Raw genomic sequence first — 27,712 nt, 5'->3', positions numbered from 1 at the left:
TTAGATTTTCGGAACATTGATAGAACGAGATACTCAACAAACTAGTGAACGAAAAACTGTTTTTCCGAGTATACGAGTCTTAGGTATTCCAATTTAATTGAGCCATATTCATGTATACTGGTAAGTATAATAAAGGCATGGAGTTTTATTATGTTTTTTTTTTTTTTTAATGGTTTAGTTGAAAAATGAATTTATATTATAATTAGAAAAAAAAATGATTGGCACATATTTTCTAATAAATCGTATACACAGATTTGGCTTTAGGGTAACTCGTTTACGTACTTATTTGTATAATATTAATATATTCTATTATTATGTACTCACATTTAAAATTAAACTGTATCACTTATATAACCCGTTTTTCCACATAATATTTTAAGTGGTTTGGCATGATTGAGCATATTAAAAATAAAATTGTATTTATTTGAAAACTGAATTAATAAAAAAAAAAGCATGATGATAGTAAAGTAAAAACGGATATACACGATAAAACATTTGTATAGTTGGAATTCAGAATCAATTGCTTTTAATCAGTGAAAAAGTATACAACATTTTTACAAGTATCCCCTGCCACTTCACTAAGTTCATCCGAACAGTAAATATTAATAAATAATTAATAGCTAGTTTGAAATTAAATTTTTATACTTCAAAGCATTAAGAAAAATATTTAACTTCCATAAAACTAAACTGTATTTGTAATTTACAAATATGTACATTTTAATATTATAAAATTTTTATGTTTAATTATTATGAATACATAAAATACAAACTCTATGTTGGCCGTAAAATCTTATCAAATAATCACCATTAAGTTGTATTTGAAGATTGAGATATAATTTACAATTGAATCCTTTTTAAAAATTTTATTTATACCATAAATTATAAATGCTAATTACATAGTTCCTTAACGGTATTATTTTACATAAAAACGGCAAAAGAAATAAACCCTAGTATACTTCATAAACTTCGTAGGTATACTATTTATAGGTATACCTATAAATATTTTAATAATAATAAAAAAATTATCTGCTTTACTATTTACATAGGTTGGGGGTTTGTAAAAATGTAGATGTATTGCAATGTAGCTTCAATATCTAGAGTACGTCCAAAATTGTACATAGGTAATTGCTTATTTATACTAACGAACACATAAAAAATGCAGTACTAATTATATGTATGATTTAGAATCTCTAGAATGAATGATTAAATTGGATATGTTAAATTTGTGTAAAATATAAAATAAAGCGAAAGTGTTTGTCATATCTTAAACTTTTGACGTTTAAATAGAAATAAAAATCAGTTTAAACGTAATTACATAACGTGTAACTTATAACATATATAATTATTTTCACTTTTAACCGTATTTTAAGACAATCCAGATTTTATTAATTCACAAAACAAAACTTAAAAATTAATTCTATCATTCTGAAATTAATATTACCTTAATTAGTGAATATTTACAGACATATATAAGAATTGTAATTTATTATACCATTTGCAGTGCTTATTCACATGTGTTTTAAAATTATACCTTCTAAAGTGTATATTTACTGCTCACCTAAATAGTTTATTACTAACATGATCGTATAGAACTCAACAACAAATTGTTGTTTATATAAATCAGGTGTACAATTTTCTTTACTAGCCCAAAATAAAAATAAAAACTATGCAAATCGGTCCAGTAGAACTTTATTTATAATCGCCATAAAAATCGCCTTTTCTTTTTATAGGTATCGAGCGTTACGGGAAAAAGGTAACGCTCGAAAATGTACACTGCCCAAGCGGAAAAATCTGAATGCAGTAGGTATAAAATGTTTTCACATCAATAATAAAAGAGCAGAATAATACGGGATTTTTCTTAATTATATTTTTGGTTTATATTACTTTTAGGGTTTTCCTGTTTATTAAACTTCGTGAATATGGATTTTGGTTTTTGGGAAATAATTCTGGTTTAATTCAAATTCTGGGTTTAGGATTAATTTGGGTGCAAAGCTTTGATTTCAAACCATTAAATATCAAAATAATTGTTTATCAAAAAAAATAAAAATACTTGCTGGAAGAAATTGAATGTAATTTTACAATTCATGTATTATCTACTTTTATATTAGGTAAATTAACAGAAGCGGCGGATTGGCCCCCCGGGATACCGGGAAAGTTCCCGATGGGCCAGTAGTCGTATTATAACACTAGGCTGATGTACTTGGATTAAAAATTATTTTATAAAAATAATTTATTTAAGTATATTGTATTTAATTGTAAGATTGAGATAAAAACCTAGTGTAAACGTGTTGTAAACAGTTCTACGAGCATTTTATCCATGAATAAAAGAGACTTTTATGAAAAATTATTATTATTGGATGGTGGGCCGATAATATGGTAATTAGCCAATCCGCCGCTGATTGACAGTATGTGCTAAAATAAAAGAAATATATAAAAATGAATATTATCTTAGCGTTTTATATATATAATAATAGATTCAACAGTTATTATTAAAATAATAAAACCGAAGACCAAATGTAATAATAAAATGTAATTTTTTTTATAAATTTCATCATCACTTAAATGTTACTACTTTAAAAATATTACCTCCTTTACTAGACATTTCATCTGAGGCAAATAAAATTAGAAAAAAAGTTTTATATATATTTTTTTCTAATAGTTGTTACATTAAAATAATACAAATATTATGCAATAAATAATATATTTATTTTTATATATAATTATATTTATTTTTTGTTTTTTTAACATTATTATTTATTTTCATTGAAGATAATATATTAGTTAAAATTATTTGTGTTTATTAGTTATTCTGACACCATAATAATTTTAATTGCATCATTTATATATTTAATTTATAAGTTACATGAAATATTTATCAAAATATATCACAATTTAATTATGTTATCTAAATTTAAATTGATATTAGAATAGTTTTTACACAGTTTAAATAATTGAAAAGTCTTGAGTGAATATTATTGTACGCTATATATACTTATATATATAATGAACCCATAAAAAAGTATTGTTTTGCACAAGGTTATTTCAACAGTTTAACTGCAATAAAATCACATTTGTATTATCAAAAAAATTATAAAAAAAAAAAAAGTATTACAATGTAATCAAATTCAAGGACTCTATGGCTACACTCTTGTACCTAAATACAGATTTGACAATGTATCAGTTTTATTAATTTATTCCACATTTCCATTTATATAAATTATATGTATGTAGAATACAGCCAATAAAAAATTATTTTTATTAGTCGTATACATCTTTATTATGTTCGTTACTATTAAAAAGTATCTTTATATACATCTAGCATTTAATTATATAATAATTACATCTCAACTATTTAAAAACATCGATTACAAAAAAAAGAAAATACAAAATGTAGTATTCCATATACAATAAATTAAAATCAGCACTTCTAACTATTAAGAATTGCATTAAAAAAATTATACTCGTAATTAAAATTTGATTATGGTTTCAAGTACTGGATACATTATTATTTTTAATAAATAAGTATGATATATTCTAATAGTTTAATTGAACTAAATATGTCTCATCTATGTATATATATTATATAATTATAAACAATTATAATAAAGGAATGAGGTAGTTATTAAGTCTATGAGTTAATAATACTCTATATTTATGTACAGAACGATTTTCACAAGATTATAACCATTGATTCTCTATCAGTATTGTATCTAAAACTTGGGAGGTCTTATTGTAAATATCAAATAGAAGCCCCATAAAAAAAAAAAAAAATGTTTTGTAAAAGTAGCTTCTTTTTTCATACTTGAGCACTACTTTCAAATATACGTTCAGACATTCCTATTTATAAATTCACTAATAAAAGTTGTTGAATCGAATACAATGAATAAATATAAAAAAAAAAAGCACGAAAAAGCAAAGAAATAAAGAAACAGATAATTTTCAATTTTAGATTTTGTTTTTAGAGGTCTCTTGGAGCTTAAGGTACCGGTGCGTTGCACCTCTGCACCACCGTTAAATCCAACATTATTATCTACATATTCTAAAAACTGAAAACTTCTTTGGAACTATTTTTCGGGTTATGAACTCTAAACATAAAACTATTAATTACTGTTGTATGAAAATTGTATCTTACCAATCGCTCTTAGGATTTTACCAACTTATAATACTAAATTTTATTTTTGGTGGTTATGATTTTATTCTAATTAATGGAAATCGTTACAACTTAAGGTTTTTGGAAAAAATATAACAATTAATGATACTTGTTGTGATTGACTTTAATACGTATAATAATTATAATGATGTCTACTCAAAACCTTAGCCAGATTTATTATAGTATTTAATACTTTATAAAATTATTTTGAATAGGCAAACAATAATTCCCGTTATAGGTATTAATGTATAACAGACGTATTTACATTTAAGAAACAAAATTTTACTAAAATAATATTTAATAAAACATAAATAGGAAAAATAGAGGCACACATATTTATTTGAATATTTAGTGAATGATAGGCACCAACAGACAGAGACAAAATTAGTGTTTTGCTCTTTTGAGTTGCTAGTGCCAAAAAATGATTATGGGAAAATCATTTTTTGCTCTTACATTCAAAGCATGCATTTATTTTAGTATACAATAATAATAACTTTAATTATTTGTCATTGTCTTCCAGAGCCCATAGAGGAGAAAGTTATTGAGTGATTGGGACGAGTGCTTCTTACTTGTTAAGACACGTTGACTTATTGTCAGCTACCTACTTTTACGGTTGCGAAACCTCTGTGTACATATATGATTTATACATTACTGTAACGATAATCTTGAAGCTAAAAATCTAAAATATCTGTATATTTTAAAAGTATATCCATCCATAATTCGCTGAACTATGGAAATCTTCCAGATGTGGTCATAAAATACTACGCTGAATAATGTTTGATTGTTATATACTATAAGAAATGATACAACCTTGTCGATCGCATATTTATAATTGTACATTTTAAGCTGCTTGCTCAGCCGTATAACGCCGCAGCAATCAGCATATTATACGAGTTTGGGCGAAACATTAGATCAGAATTTCCCGTAGGGCCTTTGCCGTTCACAAGTGCCCGTAAGCAGAGGTCATGTGCGACACGAATCGTGTGTATAATGTATGATGTACGAAACGGGTGCAATTTTCAAACGTTTAACGGCGGTAGTGGTTGGTGGCGGCTGTATACGCTTAAAATCGATGCGTACGACTAGGAACAAGATTGATGACGTCATAAAACGGGCGCTTTGTGACGTATGACGTAGGAAACCATTTCTCACTGCAGCACCGCCGTCGCGCTTTCGCTTCTTCGCCATTTCTATTCAAATTTTTGCACACGTTCTACCATCACCACCTCCACCGCCGTTACGCATTATCCACCGTTTCTGTCTCGGGCTTTTTTGCGAATTATCTATTCGGTGCCGCAGTCTTCGCCACCGCTGTTGTCGGGTACAAAGTCGGCCGACTGTCGTCGACGTGCAGGGACGACGATGAACACGAGTGCCGCGAACGGTGTTGTGCTGTTATAAACAAAACCGACGATCGAATATTATCATTATGTACCCACTACCTACCACACGTTTGCACGCGAGCAGACAATAAACGCCAAACCGTTACCGCACTCTTTCTCACCGGAACGCCTATTTTATTCGTACATATATATATATATATATATGTGTGTGTATTATATTTTAACCCTTTATTACACGCTACTCATTAAACCGTTCATTTATCACAAATTTAATTGTTAACTCATTATTATTATTATTAGTATTATTATTATTACGTACACTGTGAAATTTTGCCACCGTTAAACAAATTTTGGGGTTGGGGGTTTGTGATTTTCCAACAGACATTAAATCGACACGGTATTGTTATAGCATGGGTGATTAATTTATATATATATGCATATGATGTACATTAATGTACGGTTTAGTGTTTACTGTATAATATATATAAATATATTATTATTGTTGTTACTTGCAACTATAAGGTGGGAATATTATTACGTAAATCCTTTACATTTTCTTAAGAAACTGTTTAACCAACAACACGTAACACGCTAGTGAGTGTAATTGTGACTACTAAAAATCGAATGCAATAATAATTATTGCATTTTATGATTTTGCTCTTCTTCTTTGTTTAACATATAAATTTATATCTGATGCTAAACTATGAGCTACTTTAACTAAATAAATTTAAAAAAAATACTATAATAACAATTAACAAAGAAGAAGTGCAAAATCATAATTATGGTTTATGGACGAAATTCAATAATATTACATTATATTGTAAGCTGTAATATCTTACTGCGTTATTTTTGTTTTTCGCTTCGGTAGTTTCTTGAGACTTACGCCATGGTCGAGGCCGAATAATATTATTGTGATATAATATGTTGCATGTAGTATAATAGGTACTTATACTAGCTCATAGACTTACTAACTACGCAGTTACTTATAATTATTACATACACGCAACCGTGATTTAAAATCAAATAAATAGTAGCATGACGGGAAAAATGATTTACTAAAGTTGAATTAAATATACAAAAGAAAATTAAGAATAGATTTTTTAATGGTAATAAAACTTAATGAACACCATATGGGTTTTAGACTTAGTTAACATATTTAGTTTTGTCACCTATATCTTTTAATCTATGTTTTTTGATCAGAACTTAGAAAACTAAAATAGGTTTTTTTGATTTACACATTTATAGCCTTATAGGATATATTTCTTTCATATTTTGATCTAGTTGTATTTTATATTGTACACAAGATAGTATTTTACATGAAATAATTGTATAGCTAAAACCCTTATTAGGATATAATGGGTTAGGTGGCACTAAGTAATATTTTCTTATAAAATAATTAAATTGAGGACTTAATATATAAAATATCAAATTTCAGAAAATAAAATAATAATTTTGGTGTGTGCAATCGTAAATATGGCTATGGTAATTTAATGTGTTTCAACGAGGAAACGATGGACCCCTCTTTCCTACCCTGAGCGTCAATATGAATATTAAATAGTTTTTATTATAATATTGTATGTAAATATTTAATCCGTCTAGTTTCTATTTGATACTATAATTTGACAATTTCTTAATTTGTTTTTATTTTTTGAATATTTTGTTATTTCAACATTCAAACATTAATATAATTCATATCAGTTTTTTTACAGTAGTTATATAACATATAGTAATAGTGATTAGATTTATTAATTGATTGCGTATTTAACAGTATTTAATAAAACAGATATAGGTTACAAAGGGACAATTAAATTATACATAATGATAATTTTTATAATTTGTATAATTTAGCTTATACAAATACCGTATTCGATTTATTACTAAAATTCACACCGTTTGGGTTGATGAAATTTAGTAACAGTTATTCCAACTAGTAACTATTATAAAGTTAATCTTTAATACTATAATAAACGTTCAAATAACTATATGAAGTACAAGAATGTATTACAAATTTATAATAAACTTGATCATTAATTAATATGATTTTTGGTTGGAAAAATGTAAATAACCATAATAATTTAACTATTGAATACTTTATTAAATTTAAGTTTATAGAATTATCTTTTTATTATCTCTGTAATTATTAAATTTTTTTTTTTAAGATTTGCACATTTTTTTTGCTAACAGAAATTATAATCAAAATGTTCTATAAATAATCAAACCATGTTTAAGTATCATCGAGTTTTTTTTGGTATAAAATAATAGTTTAATCATTTATATAATTTATGAACAATATTGTTTCAATAAAAATTAATAATTTCCTTATAACTTAAAGTTGAAAGGTTGAAAGTTAAATTTATTTTTAACTTATTTATACCTATTAGTATTGATATACGTTATACTTTTTTATACAAATATTAAAAATCTAGAAAAAATATAATTAAGTTGTAATAGTTTTTTTATTTAAATATTATATGTATAAATAAGTTATGATAAATATTATTTAGTCAATAAATATAATATACAATTTATAAATCATAAGTATTGATAAGCAAATACATAAAAAGTCAGATATAGTTATTCCTACCATAATGTTAGTTTAAATAATTGAATAATCAGTTTTAAATCATATGGACTATAAAATACTACATATTTTATGTCAAAATAGAAATAAATATATGCCAATGAAAGGTCGATTTACTCAATCTAGATTTTCCTTTAATGTCAAGTACACTGTGTTAAACATTTATGGCGTGATTGATAAGAAAAGTTGATGGACATTTAAATTGAATTATTATACTTTTATAGCATCAAAAATAATTTATAGTTTTAATTGTCATTCATTGAATAATACAGTTAAAACATTTTTCATTTAATACTGTCCTAAAAAAAAATTATACTAGCGAAATAGCAAAATATTCCTGCTGAATAGCAGTAAAAAATATATCATGTCATAATAAAAATATTATTTATTGTTTTGACGGTTAACTTGGTTTTGCAAAATCTTCAATCACAATTTTTATTTCTGGACACTTGAAATCAAGTCATATTAAAATGTAAAATATCAGAAAATAAATGATTTTAAGTACTTTAATTTTTAAAATTAACATTGAATTTAATGAAAATACTCAATGGATACCTATATAACGAAATAAAATTAAAACCTCTGTTGTTTAACTGTAACTATGGGTTGATATTTTATAGAATACGGTCTCTAGAGATTTAAACCCTCACAGAAAATGTTTAAGCACCTCCTTAAAAGGTTCGAGTTTATTCAAAATAAGTTTAAGTTTTTTATTAATTTTCTAATATTAATGAAAAGTAATTTATTAATTAATATTTATTTAGTATTTTACTTTAGTAATTAATAAATCATAATTTATTCTTATGATAAATTATCAACAATTTAAATTTTTTTCTATAAATTCTCAACAATGATAAGTAACTAATAATACATTTTTAATTATGTGAAGCACTACAAATACGTCTTCTCCTGCACATCATTATATACATATTATATACAATATATATTTGTGACGTATGGCATATTACAATACTCGTATATTATTTTGATGATTGAGGATTCCTCAAATTAATTTGCCCTGGACCCTAAAAAACTCTTAGGATGGCTTTGGATATGGTATATAGTTACGGTAAATTAATTTTGGAACGAACAGATCATTGGGAGTAATGACGTACTACGGAACAAATGTAGCACGGCCAATTGAATAAAAACGGGTTTTATCAAGTTTCGACCATTATCGACCACGCCCTTCTGATATCGGCATCACACATTACGTAATCACTATGGACACCTAACCATAGACAATAGGTCTTGTATGTTAGTCGGTGTTCTGCAAACGTAAGAGCTACAGGTACGCTCCGTGTTTTAGTTGATGTGTCGTTCTGCGGTCTATTAATGTTGACGTGTTAACGTTTATCTACTCGGTCCGTGTATTGTCGGAAAATTATTTTCCTTCTAAGTTATCAGTAGAACGTTATGTTTTGTTTAGATCAATACCAGTGAGCGTCAAAACGTCAAAACGTTCTCGGTAAAAACAATTTTTTCTTAAATTTAATGAACGCATAACAACATTAATTATTACATTCAATTTAGGTACCTTGTAATTTTATAAATATAAATACTCTTACTTAATATTATATTAAAACATAATGTACCTACTTATACGAATATAGAATTCACGATAGCACAGTTAATGAATAAGTATAATACTATTTGGTTCTATAAATGTTCAGTTATTTTAAATAAATACTTTATTATATAGATCAAACAATTATATAAATTGAAAATTTGTTCGTTCCTCAGACAATAATAATGAACTTTTGACGAACATACAAACACAGATAGTGAAACAGTTTAAACATTAAGTAGGTCGATATGTTGTACATCAGAGCTTTGATAATAGTACTAATACATCCCAAATCAGGGACGCCGGAACATAATATATTTTGGAGGGGCAAACTGAGAGTAGTCTCTAATCAACCACTATTATCATACTAATTTAAAATATTTTTTTCGAGATAACAATTATAGTTTTCCTGGTAGGATAAAAGATAATTCAAGTTATTTTAAAATACTCAATAACTTTATAAATAGGTAGTTGTAAATAAATCAGTAATTTAAAATCGCTCAAAAAGCCATGCAACTAGGAACCACGTATCATAATGATATAATAATATTACGCAATAATGACTACTGACTACCTAGGTATAAGCTATACGCACTACACACGACAGTATCAATACTATAAAAACAATACTTTTGTCCAAAATAGACAAGGTGCATAAGTGTATAACGTAATAAAATATAAATATTAATGTTGATAACACGTTTGTTTTTAACATTTGTTTTTCTTTATTATAAATAGCTCAGACGAGTGAGGACAAATTCTATATGGCACTGTAGTTTTATCTTCAAATCCATTTTTCACTTATAGACAGAAATACTATGTTAACAGATAATCCCATGGTGTATTTAATTACTTTAATCTATTATTTAATAATAAAAATATAATAGATTATAATAGATAATAATCATAATAGATTATTATTATTACCGAAAATACTATATATACCTACCCAGTCCAAATTCTTCTCCAAGCTGTCCACATGAAGTATCAACTAAGTTCGTACCTATACTTGGAGAGGCGAAACATACTCTATGCCCCTCCACAAAAAATTTCGAAGGGGCACCCCCCCCCCCCCCCCCCGGTTCCGGCGTCTCTGTTCCAAATAAACGACAAACCGTTGTATTTGAAAACCATCCTGAACGAAGTTTAGTTTTAATAATTATAATGATTATATGATGTATTCTTTTATAATTTACTAGATTGACAAGAAAACTTTAACTATGTATGTTACATATTCAAAATATTTTAGTTTCCTATAACATAAATAATTTTAAATCATAATTTTATAAAATACCAAAATCCACTCGAATTAAAACTATTATACCATACATAAGTGCAAATATTGTATTGAATATTTTACAAGTAGATTTTTAATATTTAAATTACATTAACTTATTATTATTATGGATTATATTTAAACAAGTATAAATAAAATGCCTTAGTAAATTTGAAAAAAAATACAAATTTTGCATACTGTATTGGAAGAAAAAGATTTAACCATTTTGGTGAATATGACTAATTTTACTTTTATATTAACTGAAAATAAAAATTAATTCAGTAAATGAAATGATTTTTGATATTTCTAATTATAGCAAAAATATTTGTTCAAAGTAGCTATTACATTTTACATATTCAAAATTTAATCGTTGGTTCAGAAAAAGTTGATAATAAAGAAAACTATTTAAAGTCTCTGGTGAATTTTGGGGAAGGCTGAAACCCCTATTGTTCTACGCAAGTCGTCGAAAGGATTTTTAGTGCCTGAGGCAAATAATTCGGGGGCCTCTTAAGCATTAAAATAATATGCGAGTATGATAAAAAAAATATACATCGAATTTGAAAACTATTGGTAAATTTAGTTTTCCATGCCTCAACCAATTAAGATAATTTAAATGCATCCATTCAATGAATTACATTTTTAATAACTTACCAATGTTTTACCGATTAACAAAAATGTTATTTAGTTCTAGATAGATAATTTATAAACAGCCAAAGAAAATAAGAGCTTGGAATCCAAGCTAGACTAAACTGTTTAGCAATATTAAATAATAAAATAATAAGAATAAAATAAAAATTAGTAAATTATTAATACTCGTAAATACATGTATGAATAAATAGTTCATATATATATATATAAATAAATAAACTCTTTGCCTAGAGTATTATACTATTTTGATGTACGACTGGTTTTAAATCAAAAATGTATCATCAGGTTAGGTTAGTTTCACATAACACAACTGATTTTCTTGATCACTTAAACCAGAGAAAAAAAGTAAATTAATTTTTAACCCGGTTATCGGATTTTATGTTTTCTCGTTCTCATGATAAGGTACACTCAGTGTAGGTCTGGCTCATGATTGGGTCTCCGGAAAAAAATTTATTATTGGAATGGGATAGAAAATAATTACTATGATTTTTCATATTAGTATGGTTGCTTCGAGTCCAGGAACAGATTTAGGAGAGGTTCAGGAGGTCAGCTGACTCACAATTAATATTTGTTGACAATATTAGCTATCCTGAAGGGTTTTTATATTTTTCAAGTGTGCTGACTATAAGTTGAAGTTACAACTAAACTAGAAAATGCCCCAGTTTCCACCACCCCCAAATTACGTCACTAGTTTAATGTTACAGTAAAATAAAACATCTCTATACCAGACCATATGTATGATTCCATAAAATAAGATACATTTTTACAATGATAATTGTGAATAAGCTTCGAAAACAAATATTATATGATCATATTGTTCTTTTGTTACAAGGAATACATTTATAATCCACTTTCAGCTCTAATAAGTGGCCTCTTGAAATAAGCTGACCCACAGTTCTCTAACTGTAAATCTGCCCCTGATGGCGTTCTTATTTTAAGAATAAATCTCAGGGCTCCCGGCGATTACCGGGTATCCGAGTGGGTCAGACCGACACTGAGTACATCATAATGTTGTAAGACAGGAATGATTTCAAGGAGTTTTCTCTGAAGCCTCAGACATTATTCCCTCATTTACCCACCGGGGAATATTACCCATAGTAGAAGCGAGGCATCCCAGTCAGATGCAGTATTATGCGCGTCTGCACCCTCGCCACAAGGTTCTAATACATTATTGTTTGGAACGGCGCTAATTCATGTACCGCATAGAGCGGGTTCTTGGCAAACTTTACGTGCATTAATTGATTGCGCATCACAAATTAGTGTAATAACTACCGCATGTGCCGATCGGTTGGGACTTCGACGCGATCGATGGATTTCACCCATGACAGGGTTGTCTGGCGTTCCAATTACAGATGTCCAGAGGCGTGTCGATTGCGTAATACAACCGTGACATTCAAATGAAACTGTGTTATCAGTACATGCGTGGATGCTGCCATCAATTACTAATGATCTCCCTAGGAATATTTTACCTGTAGACATAAAAGATCGATTTTCGACTTTAACGTTGGCCGATCCGTCGTTCCGCATTACAGCTCCGGTCGATTTATTGTTGGGAGGTGACGTATATGCGACAGTAATGGACGGGCGCAAAATCATGGTCGATGAAAATCTTCCCGTCGCTTTCAGTTCGATTTTCAGATGGACTCTGATGGGATCAATTTCCGAGGGCGAACTAGCATCAATACATTCATTACCGGTGTCCCTTACTATCTCCCTAGAAGGACTCATACATTGCTTTTGGGGAGTCGAAGAACCTGAGGTTGCTCCGGAAACCTTTTCCGATGACGGGCGATGAGAACAAATTTTCCGAGACGGACACGTGTGTTTACCATAGGGTCGTTTTTCCGTGTCATTACCTTTCCACGCACCCGTGTCTGACAATACATTTGCTCGATCCCGTGAGTCGGCAATAAAGCGATTTGAGGCGTTAGAACGTAAATTGACCACCGATCTTATACTCAAGTCGCTGCATAAAGACTTCATGGCCGAATATCTCGCATTGGGTCATATGTCGGTTGCAACAACCCCCGGACAGTATTATATCCCCCACCATGCTATATGTAAGAATGACGGTGCAGATATTAAATTTAGGGTAGTTTTTGACGCGTCTGCGAAAGGTCCCACGGGTATGTCGTTAAATCGCGCATTGCTTCCCGGACCCAAATTACAGCGTGACATAGTTGATATCTTGATCCGTTTCTGTTTATTTCACCACGCATTCACGGCAGACATCTATAAGATGTACCGTCAAATTTTGATCCTACCTGAGTTCCGCGCTTATCAACACATATTGGGGCGTGACTCCACGCTCGATCTAGTGATTGATTATGAACTTAATACCGTGACTTATGGTGTAAACTACGCCCCTTTCCTAGCACTCCGCGTGTTGCGCGCTATAGCTGACAGTGATGGCGTGTCTTTTCCATGTGATCGCGATGCGTTACGTTATCAAACATACGTCAACAAACGTATTTGCTACGGGGCGGACACCATCACTGATACGGTCGTGGTTCAATCGGAATTAAAGTCAATACTGGCGCGGTCAGGTCTCGAATTATGTAAATGGTCAAGTAATACCTCGGCTCTATTGCAGAACGTACCTGCGGATCATTGCGTCGTAAAATCTAGGTCATTCGCCGACGACGATAGCGTAGACACAAAGGTTCTTGGTATACACTGGTATACAAATGAGGATTATTTTTGTTGCGAACTATGTTTAGAGGTGTCACCAACATTCACAAAACGTGGTATCTTGTCATTGACGGCCTAATCGATCCATTGGGTTTATTTGCTCCTGATATTTTTTTAGCTAAGCATATTATGCAACGTATATGGCAGGTGGCATGTGACTGGGATGACCCATAGCCATACGAAATTCACACCGATTGGGCACAATTCGTGACCGAATTGCCATAGCTTTCAACCATTTGCGTTCCGCGGTTTTGCAACACCACTCCGGGTGCGTCATGTTTTTTATACGGCTTCTGCGATGCGTCGTTACGGCGGTACGCGGCTGTGGCTTACTTGCGCGTACTCGACGCACCACGAGATTCCTCTCTCTTTCTTATTGGTACAAAAATTAAATTAGCTCCAAGGAAAGTATTGACGGTGCCACGGCTAGAGTTGAACGCTACCTTGTTGCTCATTCGATGGTTGAATCGTGTAAAGATGGCTCTAGGAGATCGCGTTACCATTCTAGACTCTTTCGCGTGGACAGATTCGTTAGTGGTTCTTTCATGGTTGACTGTTCCACATGAAACATTTAAAACATTTAAAACATTTAAATAGTACATGTCGAACTGCGTGCATCAGATTCAATCCGTTTTACCAAATTGTCATTGGCGATACATGTCGACACTCGCTAATCCCGCCGACTGTGCGTCACGCAGGCTGATGCCGTCAGAATTACCACAATTTAATTTATATTGGCTCGGCCTGAAGTTTATCAAGGACCATCCAAATGAATTGGGGAGGGATAAGGATCGTCTAACGTGTTCCGACTTGCCCGAAGTCCGACTTATCAACCTCTTATTAACAATTTGAAGACCCCCTTCGGAGTGATTTGCACGCTTTTCATCGTACGATCATATGATCCGCGTAGTTGCCATGATGCGCCGTCTTGCCGAGGTGATACCTATCCTCAAGCAAATAGAGCTCAATGAAACATTACGCGCCATTGTTCTCAATTTCTCAATTCACAACAGTTTTTGTTCGCCGAACTTTGTGACGAGTTGCATAAGAATGAACGTATGTCTTCGAAGCAGCTCACTCGGCTATGCCCGTTTGTCGATGACCAGGAAGTCTTTCGCGTAGGAGGTCAACTAAGACATTCTGATTTACCATTTGAAAGTAAACACCCCAAATTGTTATCAAAGACCTCATTTTTATCGACGTTAATTTGCCGACGCTAGCATAAAATAACGTGTAATGTCCGCGATGATCCGCCGGCATTTTTGGATTGTGTCTCTTCCATCGATCATCCACACCGTAGTGATACAATGTACGGTGTGTGTACGCTTTGACGATCGTAACCCGCAACCATTGATGGCCGATTTGCCTGCAACGTGCGTACAACAATGTCGAGCTTTTACACGAGTGGGCGTGGACTACGCGGGCTCGTTATCAATGCACGAATTGCGGTTGTGCAAATCGCGTAATTATAAAGTTTATATTGCGATAATTGTGTGTTTTGCCGTAAAGGCTGTGCACTTAGAGCTCGTGACGGATCTGTCCACCGAAGCCTTCATGGCAGCGTTTGATCGGTTTGTGATTAACATTAAATTTAATTCTATTTATTTTATAATACACAAAATGAGAATAATATTCCAGTAAAATACTTCTAACTTACTTGTGTTTTTTAAATAATAATTATTATTAACTACTTATGCATTAGGTTAGGTAGTTCTTGAATCGATGTGGAAATAAGGACTGTAGACCTAATCAAAGCAGTGGAACCGATTGGATTAAAAGTCAATCAAGAAAAGACCAAATATCTAGTAGTATCAAGAGAAGAGATAGCTCTGGATGTTATGCTAGTGGATGGATATGTTTTCCAACAAGTAACAGATTTCAAGTATCTAGGAACTAATATAAACAACCGTAACAATATGCATAACGAGATCAAATTGAGAATTGCATCAGGGAACAAGGGGTATTATGCATTTGCGAAATTGTTTAAATCGAAACTTTTGTCCAGGAAGTCAAAAGAATATTTATATTCCAGCTTTTTACGACCGGTCTTGACGTATGGTTGTGAAACCTGGTCGGTAACTAAAGAAGATGAAGAGAAGTTAAACATATTTGAAAGAAAAGTACTACGTCGAATCTATGGCCCTGTAATTGAGAATGGCGAATATAGAAGAAGAACTAACCAAGAAATGTACCAAATGTTCAATAAACCCATTATAAGTTCGTATCTAAAAAGTAAAAGGTTAGAATGGGTGGGCCATATTTGGAGATCGGAAGGTATTGTAAAAAATCTTTTCACTGGAAGACTAAACGGTAAAAGACCTAGGGGTCGACCAAGACAAAGATGGGAGGACAGAGTGAAAACGGATCTCACGGAAATCTCAGAAGAATTAATAAGGATTGAAGATAGTGAAGACAGATATAGGTGGAAAGATATGGTTGAGGCAGCGATGGTCCTAAATGGACTGTAAAAATTTGAAGAACTATGAGAAGAACTTATGCATTATATCAAATACCTCAGGAAAAATAACAACGAAATACAATTCTGAATAAGAAATTAATATATTTTAAAATTTATATCGATACCAATGTTATAAATTTATTATTGTTCATTTTACTAAATGCATTTGTGTTTTATGAAAATAAATTATTATTAAATGTTAATAATTTTTGATTTGGAGAATTTTTAAACATAATTATATTACAGTTTATTTATAAATGTGGTATTTATAAATTACAAACACGATATATATATCCTATATTAGTTGATTAGTGAATATCTTTAATACATGAGGTATATGAATATTACTAAATGTCTAAATAAACAAAACCAATATACCAATACATACTAACTCTCATCTGTTATTATTTTTTTTTTTTTTGTGTTTCAGAAAGTAGTGCTCCTAATCAATATTTAACATCTAAACAGCACAGACACAAGAACAAAAAATGAATTTTTTGTCAAAAACCAAGGTATAAATTCCTTTTTTATTTAAAATAAAATATTATACTATAATGGTACAATTTTTCTGTATATTATCAATATAAGTGTATAGTTAGTTACGAGTATTATAGATTATAAATATTCTTGGTTAAACACACTCGAAAGGTGTTATACGTATGACTAAGTAAATACGAGCATGATATGTAATCTGTACCTTTCAGTGTTGTACAAAGATAACCCATAAATCATCTAGATAAGACAACAGATAATTGATATTCAATTTATTTAGGTGAAATCATGGTTTAAGATATATATCTTAAACCAAGGGTGAGATAAATGGAAATCATTAATAATAATTATGTAGATAATAGATAAAAGATAACCATGTTTATATAGACAAATTAAAAACATATTTAACATATGAAATATTGTAGAAGTGAGAACAGCAATAATATTTTGACATAATAAGTTATATATATATTGTATAATATACATTGTAGAATCGTATTTACGACCCTTGTTTTGTTTGTGTGTTTTTAAATTGAGGATTAAAAGGTAGGTCTACACATATTCTGTTCTAAGCGAAAACTATGATTGCATTAATCATAAATAGGGCACGGATGTTGTAGTAGTACAAAACTAGTAAAATTGATTGCAGTATTGCATTAAAATATACCGAAAATAGCATTTAAAATATTAAAAATTGCACTAAAAAACAACAACATTTCGTTACAATTTATAGACGTTTTATTTTAATTCTACCAAAAAAATATTTTTTTACATTTTATAATAATAATTAATAAATTATTAATTGGAAACCCAAATTTTATTTCCCTTTATATTGTCTCTTATTTTATTTAAAGTATCGGAGTACACTTCAGTTATGTAATTTTTGCGTAACGTAGATTCATTTAGAATGTCTATTCCAATCTCTATTCATATATGTTTCCAAAAATAAACAAAATTTCGGGTTATTAATTTTATGCAACGTAATATTAGCGGATAACTTGGCTTTATACAAGTCTTTAGAAAATGATGATTTTTTTGTAAATGTTGTTACCTGAAGTTGCGATATAGACGTTTTGCTGGTATTTTTTCGATTAACCCCCTTCGAAGCTTTGCAATTTCAATATGGTGTGTAACTGTGTACCTCCGTTCAGCATTTACATTTGTGCCGCACAATTTACAGAAAAATACGTATTCATCACATGAAAACACATTGTCGCCAAATTCTAATACGTATTTTTTTAAAACAGTGGAAATTGTTGCCTTAATTTTTGGCATATTTACAGAACAATAACAGAACACGATAGGTTAAAATTCACGGTGTGACTGAGAACGGATTATAACTGTCAAAATCAGTCACATTTCACAAATTATTTTTGTATTGTATTGAATACCAACTGACTTGATATTATTGAAATAAAGATGAGATACCATTATTACTAAATACTATACTACTTATTTAATTTTATATCTGGAGATATTAAAGTATAATTTTATTTAAACAATTGTTGAATTTCGACTACAGCTAAACAAGGGCGTCCGCAAGGGGGGGGGGGGGCAAGTAGGGGCATTTGCCCCCCCCCCCTTGGCTTTTTCATGGATCAATTATCTTAACCATTATGTAGTATAAAATATCATAAAATAAATATTTTTTAATTTAAAAACATTTTTTGAAACGTTGAGTGCCACATAGTCGACAAATGTTATGTGGATTATTATGGGTGTATTATGTCATCGGTTTTCGATGCACTGTTTCGACTATTATATGTGAATATTAAATATTTAATAGGATCTCGTGATTGCATTGGTATCATTGAATATAAATACTAAAATACCACAAGTATTTAATATTTATAATCATTAATCAATTTTGGTATATTTGGATTTTGCGTAGCTATTTTTAGTGGGTATTAATTATTTTTTCCGAATAACGACGACGGTGACGGCGATGTGTCGAACAACGCAGCGGTGCTATTTCCGATAATAATATAATATTATCTCGACAAATAATTGACCTTCGGCGTGGCGTCGCGGGTCAATTTTAGCATGGAAACTAACTATATAGGATATACCCATCATAAATACCGTGGCACTCAGCGTATTAACATATACTCAGCTGAACTTTTATAACTTTTAATGTAATTTATGAATATACCTAGTGTCTTAGTGAGTAGTTTCATAATTGATGATGTTTAGTATTTTTAATATTAAAAAAAAGGGTAATAATAATTCTAAACAAGATGGTCAAGATGAGCAAAATCAAACCTGTAAGATTTATAATGAAAATGGTGAACCAAGTGATAAATCAAGTAATGATATTTTTAATAATTCTTTTGAAGAACAACCAGTTACAGAATTACATTCGATACCGACGACATCATCGTCATTAAAGTCATTTAATTCAAATTTATCGAATTCTAGTAATTTAGGTAATGATAGATTTAGTAGACTAGATATTGGGAACTTTGTTAATCTTCCATATACAATAGTTATTGATGAAAAAACAAAACATGAACTATTAACCAATATCTGGACACCAGAAATTAAGTATAGTTTCAAGAAAGATAGTACGTCAGTTGCTCGTTGTTTTCGGTATGAATGGTTAAGTACATATTCACCATGGTTATCTTATTCTCAAAAAAATGAAAGGTCCATTTTGTGTGTTCTGTGTTCTATTTCATTCATCTAGTGGTCATGGTAATTCTTATAAACAAATTCAGTTTGTAAAAAAAACCATGTATTAAGTATAAAGATTTTCACAAAAAAGCATGCAAACACAAAGTTTCCAAGACACACTTACAATGCACAGAAAATGCGGTTAATTTTATTAAGGTTTTTTCTAACAAAGCTTCAACTGGTTTTGATAAAATTAACACTTCTCATAAGTTACTGATTGATAATAATAGGAAAAAAATTTTTCCTATTATTTCAAGTATACTATTTTGTGGTACTCAAGAAATTGCTTTGCGTGGAAAAACATCAAATGAAGGAAATTTCAATTCTTTAATTAACTTTAGAATTGAAGCTGGTGATAAAATTTTACAAAGTCATTTAGAATCAAGCCCCAAAAATTCCAAATATATTTCAGCTAGAGTTCAAAATGAAATAATTAATATTACAGGAAAAATAATCTTGAGCAGAATAACAAATTATTTAGTGAAATCGCGATCATTTTTTTCTATACTCGCTGATGAGACTGCTGATATTTCTGGTACCGAACAGTTATCCATAGGCATAAGATATATCTCATTTGAATCAGAAAACCCTGTAGTTAAAGAAGAATTTTTAGGTTTTGTTGCATTAACAGATATGCATGCTAAAACTGTAGCAAAATCTATAATACATTTTTTGAGACACTCTGGTCTTAATTTAAACAATTTAATAGGACAAGGATATGATGGTTGTAGTGCCATGTCAGGTATTCATAATGGTGTCCAAGCAATTATTAAAAATGAATTTCCTAAAGCTGTATTTGTACACTGTTCATCACATAGACTAAATTTAGTAATAAATGATTTGAATAAACTTCAGCATATTCAAAATTGTGCTGGAATTATCAAGTCGATTATTAAATTTTTTAGGTTAAGTCCTAAAAGAAGAAAAAGAATAGAAAAAATCCCTTTATTTTGCGAGACTAGATGGTCAGAAAAATATAAAACTATAAGAATTTTTAGTGAACATTTTGTTGGAATAGTTGAACAATTAGAAATAATATCTATGGAAACATGCTTTGATTCACAAACAAAAAGTCAAGCATTTCAGTTACACAGTGCAGCAACTAAATCAAATTTTATAGTGTGTTTATTCATAATGGCAAAATTTTCTGCTCAACTAGAACCTATAACGAATGCATTACAAGCAATACAGTTAGATTTATCTCAAGCTAGAAAATATATTACTGAAATCATTGAAGTTTTTAACAACCTGGATGCGAAAAATTATTTTCATGAGATTTTTAAAAAGGCTCAAAATGTTGCAAATGAGCTTGGAGAAGAAATTGAAATTCCTCGTATTGTTTTTAACCAAAAGCATCGTTTAAATCATCCAATAAATACTCCTGAAGATTATTTTAGAGTTTCCTTATACCAACCATATGTAGATTCCTTAATAATGCAATTAAAACTAAGATTTTCTAATGAAAACAGTGCTGCTCATTCCTTATTAAATTTACATCCGAATAATATGAAAATAAAGCAACATGATGAATTTAAAAACATGATAGTAGAAATAAATAATTTTTATGAAATTGATAATTTGGTTGAGGAGTGTATATTATGGTATAATGTATGGAAAAATAGAAACACAAGTCAAAGTGAAATGAAAAATATAAGTTTCATAAGTCTATTAGATGAAGCAAATTTATATCCAGCAATTTATATTGCACTAACTATCGCATTAACTTTGCCAGTTACTACTTGTTCAATAGAAAGAACTTTTAGTACACTACATAGAGTAAAAACTTGGACAAGAAATACTATTGGTGATAATCGACTTAATGGTTTATGCATAATAGCTGTCCATAAAGAGTTTATCAAAAATCATAAATTAGAACTAATTGAAGAAATTATAAATGAATTTGGTTTACTACCACGCAGAATGGAACTTTTATTCAATGATTGAATAGTTATTATTTATAATTATTTGTTAATATTTTTATATTATTTTTTTCTAAGAACCCCAAGTTGTGTGAGGTAATACGTATATTAAGTTTGATCTTTATGATGTTTCTTTTTTATTTCATTATGTATAGGCCTATAGCGTATATACTCGTATTTTATTTTAGAATATTAAAATTTAAAAGTTTTTATTATTTATATAGTTTATTATGTATTAATACATATTTTTTTAACAATTTATTTTAATCAAAGTTATTTACTATAATATTATAATATAGCTCTAAGCAGTATAAGCTATGTTAGTTTTTAATTAAAAGAATAAATAAGTTATTTTCAAATAGTTTTTTATTTATTTTATAGAAGCTAGAAACATTTAATTTTATAAGTAATCTAAAATTACCAAATCAATGATTACATTTTATTTGTATAAAAAAATTACATTTGTTAATTTAAAGTTGCACATTAATTAATTAAGATTAATACTGTAAGATTAAGTTTTAATGTTCTAATTATATACATGATTAATAATTTAATTTTTACGTTCCCTACTTATATGATAGAAAACACGTCGAAAACAATAAGGTACATTATCACTAATCAGATAATGAAACAAAAATTAAAAAATTAAAATACCTTGCCCCCCCCCTTGACACATTCCTGCGGACGCCCTTGCAGCTAAAATAGTTCTATAAATGAGTAAATTCAACAAAATTGCACTAAAATTAAAAAAATTTCAAAATTGCACTTAAAACTTTTATGTTTGAATTCGTACTTATATGAAACGTATTTAAAACTTACTTAGCAATAAATTTAAAAGGTAGAAGAAAAGTTGCAAATGCAACAACATCCGTGCCCTAATCATAAACAAGTTTCAAGCGTCTCTGACAGGTTAGTTTTTATTTCGCGTGTCTCTTGCCTTGTATTATGAATGCCATTGTACTTTCCTTTCCACCTGTTCAACTTTAATTTTCCGCTAATCACTACTATTGCTTTATATATGCTTTTACGCTCAGTTCCATATAACAAGTGTAATTTATATGCATATCGTGATTACCACAAAATGCTCATATAAATTGTAAAATTATTTCTATGCCCTTTATTTTAAAACATCAACTTATATTTTAAAAACCCATTGTCTAATTTTTTAAATTTGGTACCGGTTTATTATATTTTATTAATTTTCATTGGTTAACGGAAAAATATCTTAACATTTTTATTTATAATGACTTGAAACTCTGAACGAAATAAAAATTTATTAATTTTACAGAAATATATTTTCATTCAATTTTTTTTTTTTTTTTTATCACTTGAAGGTTTTTATTTTTGTCTATGTTATCAATCAGTATACGTATTATTTTTTGAGAGATTCCCATAAAAACTTTTAGAATGTATAATATTTATATTAAGCTCAAATACAGCAATCCTCAATATTTTCACTATTGTGACCCTTAAAATTAATACGAATATGAATACATTTTATAGCATATTCGGGTACAAATAATCAAACATTTTATTCAAAATATTTAATATTCAGAATTACGTGAATAATTAACTATATTAGGTTGAATGTTATCAATATACTAACATACTTTAGATAAGGAACTCCACTAGCTAGTAATCTAGTAGATACATAATATTTCAAAATGAATATGATATGTACAATGAAAATTTTATGATCTAGCATTTTTTTAATGTTTAATTCAAATTTAGATGATATAACGTTCGTCACCAGACATAATATACCATTTCGTTCGTCCATGGTGTTATATTCGTACTTAATTTTCTCGTGCTGTTGTCATTATTTATACTGACTAAATGTATTTTATACTTTGTGAATTGGTGTATTTCTATTTGAATATTCATACTATAACAATGGAAAATATGCTGTAGGAACAGCAATAAGTAACAACTACTCTGCAGCAACTACAACAGCGATAGCAAGACTACAAAGTTATACTATAATCTTTTTCTGTTTGACTATTTAGTTATAAAGGAAATTAAAGACTATTACTAGTCTTTCGGAAAAATATAAATAAAAAAATTAAAAATTTAAATGATTAAATCATCTGTAAATTTCTGTTAAAACTATTTGCGGCATTTATTTATCCATAATCAGTTATTATTGTAAATATATTATTGTACGTTGGAGACCCGTCTGTAAAGGCTACATTATGAGATTTGAAGGTATATTTTGGTTGGATACATTTTTAGTAGTTCTCCTTATTCTTCGATTGTAAAAGCTTGGAAAGTTGTTCTCCAATATTCAATCGTAGAACCAATTCATGAATAGATATTGTTAATTCTTAGACAGTTCTTATCTCCATTAAAAGTCATTTTTAAACCAACCTATTTCTTGGCTTATCACTGAAACTTAACGTAATAAATAATATTTTATCTTTTCTCGGCATCACGGAACATGATAAACTGTTACGTGCCAACCGTTTGATCCGTTAATTCAGTTACAACGTCTCAGTCAACGCTTGAGTGGAAGTGTAGTCAGGAATAATTAAGACTTATTTTTAAAATAATTAAATTTATTTAACTTATAAAAATTATCCTAACTACAAATTCTGTAAATATTCTAGTGATAGAAATTATTTAAGTCCTAACAATTGTAACTTATAAAATAATTGGAAATATTTCTAAGTCCAGATCATAACATACACTGACGTGAAGGTGCTCAGTGCAGCATAGACAAGACTCGTCTAATTTGCCCTTGTTTTCGGGTCCCTTTTATATGTGATATTATATGTGTGTGTGTAAAATCCCAAATGTGTGTGTGTAAATGAATAAGATAATAAAATATTTTAAATAAGATAATTTCCTGTTAATTATGAGTGTGTGTGCGTTATCTCCAGGCCGTGACATAATTATTGACGCAAATGCCCAGGATGTGGTTTTTGATTAACTATTCATTTTAATTTAATTTAATTTAATTTCCCATAAAACGTGATTAACGTTTAGTGTTATAACGTTTATAAACGTTCGATCAACTATTTATTTTAATTTAGTTTAATTTCCCATAAAAACGTTTATGTGAACTCTTTTATTCGTCCACGCCTGTGATTTCGATATTCCAACTTCTTATTACAATATCTAGTGTAATAACCACATGAGCTCAATAATCTAACTTATCCATAGTTGTGGTTTTTGATGTACATGGGAACCTCCTTGTGATGTGTTTTACCGTGTGATTACGCGGGACGCGACAAAACTGTGTTTTTGTTAATCAAAATATTATTAATTTTATTCAAATTCATTTGAACATTACGTCAGTTTACGTATAGCCTTAAGGTATGTTTCCTAGGAGTGCGTTTTTTTGAGTCGCAAAAACCGATCACATCGACGTGATAGCGCAAAACGTATTACGCAGCGTAGAAATGTTTTCCAACAAAACAAAACGCAGCATGTTAAACAATTCAGCTGACTACTGAAAGTGTGACTAGTGGGTAGCATATATTGCATTTAATAAAAATAACTATAACCAATAATTCTTCAGATCATATGATTGCTAAGGAATTCGATTAACTGTTCGTTATCGTCGTCCGAAAAACGAATAACGTTCAGCCCAACAGAACTGTTTTTTTTAATATTATTACTTAAAAACACTTTTATATTAATAATAATATATTAACACTATAATTTAGTTTCATATATGTTCGAAAAAATAGCAAATTAAAAAAAAAAAAAAAACAAAACAACCATTTATAAAACGTCGCCAGTCAGTGAATCGCGCCGAGCTTATTGCGTTGACATAGAACGTGTTGCGCTCTGAAGAAAAACAGTGTGATTAATTTCAAAAGAATAAGTGGATGACGTACTGCGTTAAGCGTATTACGTCATACACGACGCAAAAAACACGTTCCTAGGAAAACGTGCATGTATTCTATTATAGCCCGTAATGACAGGTGTTTTGATATCCTGATTAATCAATTGTATACATCGATCACCTTACACTAACGTACTTTGTCGCCAACCTCTCCGTGACAACTAACTAACCTCTGGTTCTTCTGTCAACGATGGTACTGATACTATAGATTAGTTTCATTAGTTTAAACATAAATAATAATTAAAATTTCACAGGATATCTGTATTTTAATAATATAATACTTGAACAAAAGAAGATAATAAAACATATCGTTTACAATTTCTAAACGAAGATTGATCATTTAGCCCTTCAGAGTACCATTCCTCCTGAGAGAAAAATGGTACTAACAGGACCGTGTTAAGGAGGGGTCAAAGGGAGCAATTGCCCCTGGGCGCCGTAGTTTTTTTAAAATAAGGGGGCGCCCTTATCTGCACTTAATATGCTACCTGTGCCCAGTGGCCCCGTAGAAAAAATTTTGCCCCGGAGCGCTGAAATGTTTGACACGGCTCTGGGTACTATGAAGGGCTAAATGATCAATTTTCGTTTAGAAATTGTAAATCATGTGTTTTATTTTCTTCTTCTGTACAAGTATTATATTATTGAAATACAGATATCCTGTGAAATTTCAATTATCATTTGTGTTAGAACTAATGATATACCTGTATGGAAATATAAATACTTCCGTCGTTAAAACTAATTGAACTGACTAATAACCAAAATAATATATTTATACAACCTATAATATAATTGAATAATTAATATGGAGCAAAACTTATACATCTATATTTATGTATACATATTCATATACCTATATATATATATATATATATATATATATACTGTCCCTCCCCTGTCAGCAATACGCCTATGGTATCCACTACAGTAAAATTCTTCTAAGTGAGACGAAACGTCAAATATTCTTTACTCTATGCGTCAAACACGTGGGAATATTCCCCAGAAAGAAAACTGCGCGTCATATAACACATACCACCAACACACATATCTCGAACATCTCTGTTCTCACCTCGTAATCACTCTGTATCTCATAAGAGCATTCTCTAAAGATTAACTCATCGAACGTTTAGTGAGTCTTGTTTTACACTTTGGTTTTCTCGTGCTGTTATGATTAAAACTATTTGTACTGAGTAAATATATTTTATACCTTTTTGAATCTATGTATTCCTTTCCACAAATACACACCTCCACTCTGTCGTTTTATTCACATAATAAGCCATTGTCAAAATTAAAAATACGATAACACAATAATACATGCAATTAGTAACATGTGTACACTATAGCTTTTATAGGTATTTCATTATAACTATAACTACTCCGACTACTATTACGAGTACTACTACTGCAATATTCCTTTATTACTGCCATCTCTACCGTACTACCACAATACCACTTCCACCGTTCAGAGCATAACATTTGAATATGTAATTGCGTAAATACAAAGCTTAGTGGTGTATGTGTATGTGATATCGGCTATTCAGGTGTTGGTGTCGACGGTTGGTGTGAGAACTAATAGCAGCCGGCACGTGGTATCGCCGCTGCACGCCGCGGGCCGGTCTGGTGGAGCGCCGTGCGACGGCACCGCCCGCCGTGGATTCGTTGTATGAAAGTGTCGAGCAGCAGTGGCAGAGTTTGTGGAGGCGGAGGCGGTGTTTACGACAGCGGCGGTGGAGACGGCAACGACGCTGGAAGCCGCGGTGACGGCGGCGGTGGCGGCGGCGGCGGTGGTGGTGCGCCCATCAATAGCAGCAGCCCCCCGTGCAGTGACAGCGGTGACGGTGGTGTTGATAGCGTTCGTGGTGGCGACGGGGGCCTGGTAGCTGGCGTGCTGGTCAGCGACCAGGGCGAAGTAATCAGCGACCGGTATGTGGGCGTGGCGAGAAGACAATTTGCATCGCGGCAAGCGTCCGAGCGCGGCTCGACCAAGGCCGACCAAAGCGACAGCAGTGACGACGAGACCACGCTTAGGCAAATGCTTGTGAGGTAAGCTAGGTACCATCATAGTTGCAT

The 27,712-nt window shown here is 30.3% G+C and overlaps 4 protein-coding genes across 6 annotated transcripts; all 4 read left to right on the top strand.

Moving 5' to 3' along the window:
- On the top strand, window positions 1–27,712 carry LOC112690674 (keratin, type II cytoskeletal 2 epidermal-like). Of its 3 annotated transcripts, XM_025564734.1 has the most exons (4): window positions 1–120; window positions 1,731–1,800; window positions 17,145–17,226; window positions 27,184–27,712. In XM_025564734.1, exon 4 carries the CDS (start codon window positions 27,306–27,308, stop codon window positions 27,687–27,689), a length of 384 nt encoding a protein of 127 aa, XP_025420519.1. In that variant the 5' UTR covers window positions 1–120; window positions 1,731–1,800; window positions 17,145–17,226; window positions 27,184–27,305; the 3' UTR covers window positions 27,690–27,712. The 3 variants fall into 3 exon arrangements, with proteins under 3 accessions (XP_025420519.1, XP_025420517.1, XP_025420518.1); XM_025564732.1 differs by lacking the exon at window positions 1,731–1,800; XM_025564733.1 differs by lacking the exons at window positions 1–120; window positions 1,731–1,800 and adding an exon at window positions 9,338–9,542.
- Window positions 13,547–14,335, top strand: LOC112690672. The gene has a single exon (XM_025564730.1). The coding sequence runs from the start codon at window positions 13,547–13,549 to the stop codon at window positions 14,333–14,335; it is 789 nt and encodes a 262-aa protein (XP_025420515.1).
- On the top strand, window positions 15,955–16,784 carry LOC112690673. The gene has a single exon (XM_025564731.1). It carries the CDS (start codon window positions 16,095–16,097, stop codon window positions 16,722–16,724), a length of 630 nt encoding a protein of 209 aa, XP_025420516.1. The 5' UTR covers window positions 15,955–16,094; the 3' UTR covers window positions 16,725–16,784.
- On the top strand, window positions 19,444–21,827 carry LOC112690675 (zinc finger MYM-type protein 1-like). Its single transcript, XM_025564735.1, has 4 exons — window positions 19,444–19,512; window positions 20,036–21,298; window positions 21,470–21,701; window positions 21,799–21,827. The coding sequence occupies exons 1-4, from the start codon at window positions 19,444–19,446 to the stop codon at window positions 21,825–21,827; spliced, it is 1,593 nt and encodes a 530-aa protein (XP_025420520.1).

The sequence above is a fragment of the Sipha flava genome, unplaced genomic scaffold (assembly GCF_003268045.1).
Source record: "Sipha flava isolate LNK unplaced genomic scaffold, YSA_version1 51779_pilon_pilon, whole genome shotgun sequence".
NCBI classification, from domain to species: Eukaryota; Metazoa; Arthropoda; class Insecta; order Hemiptera; family Aphididae; genus Sipha; species Sipha flava.
Note: the sequence above shows the minus strand (reverse complement) of the source record. Positions and strands in the feature narration are given on the sequence as shown.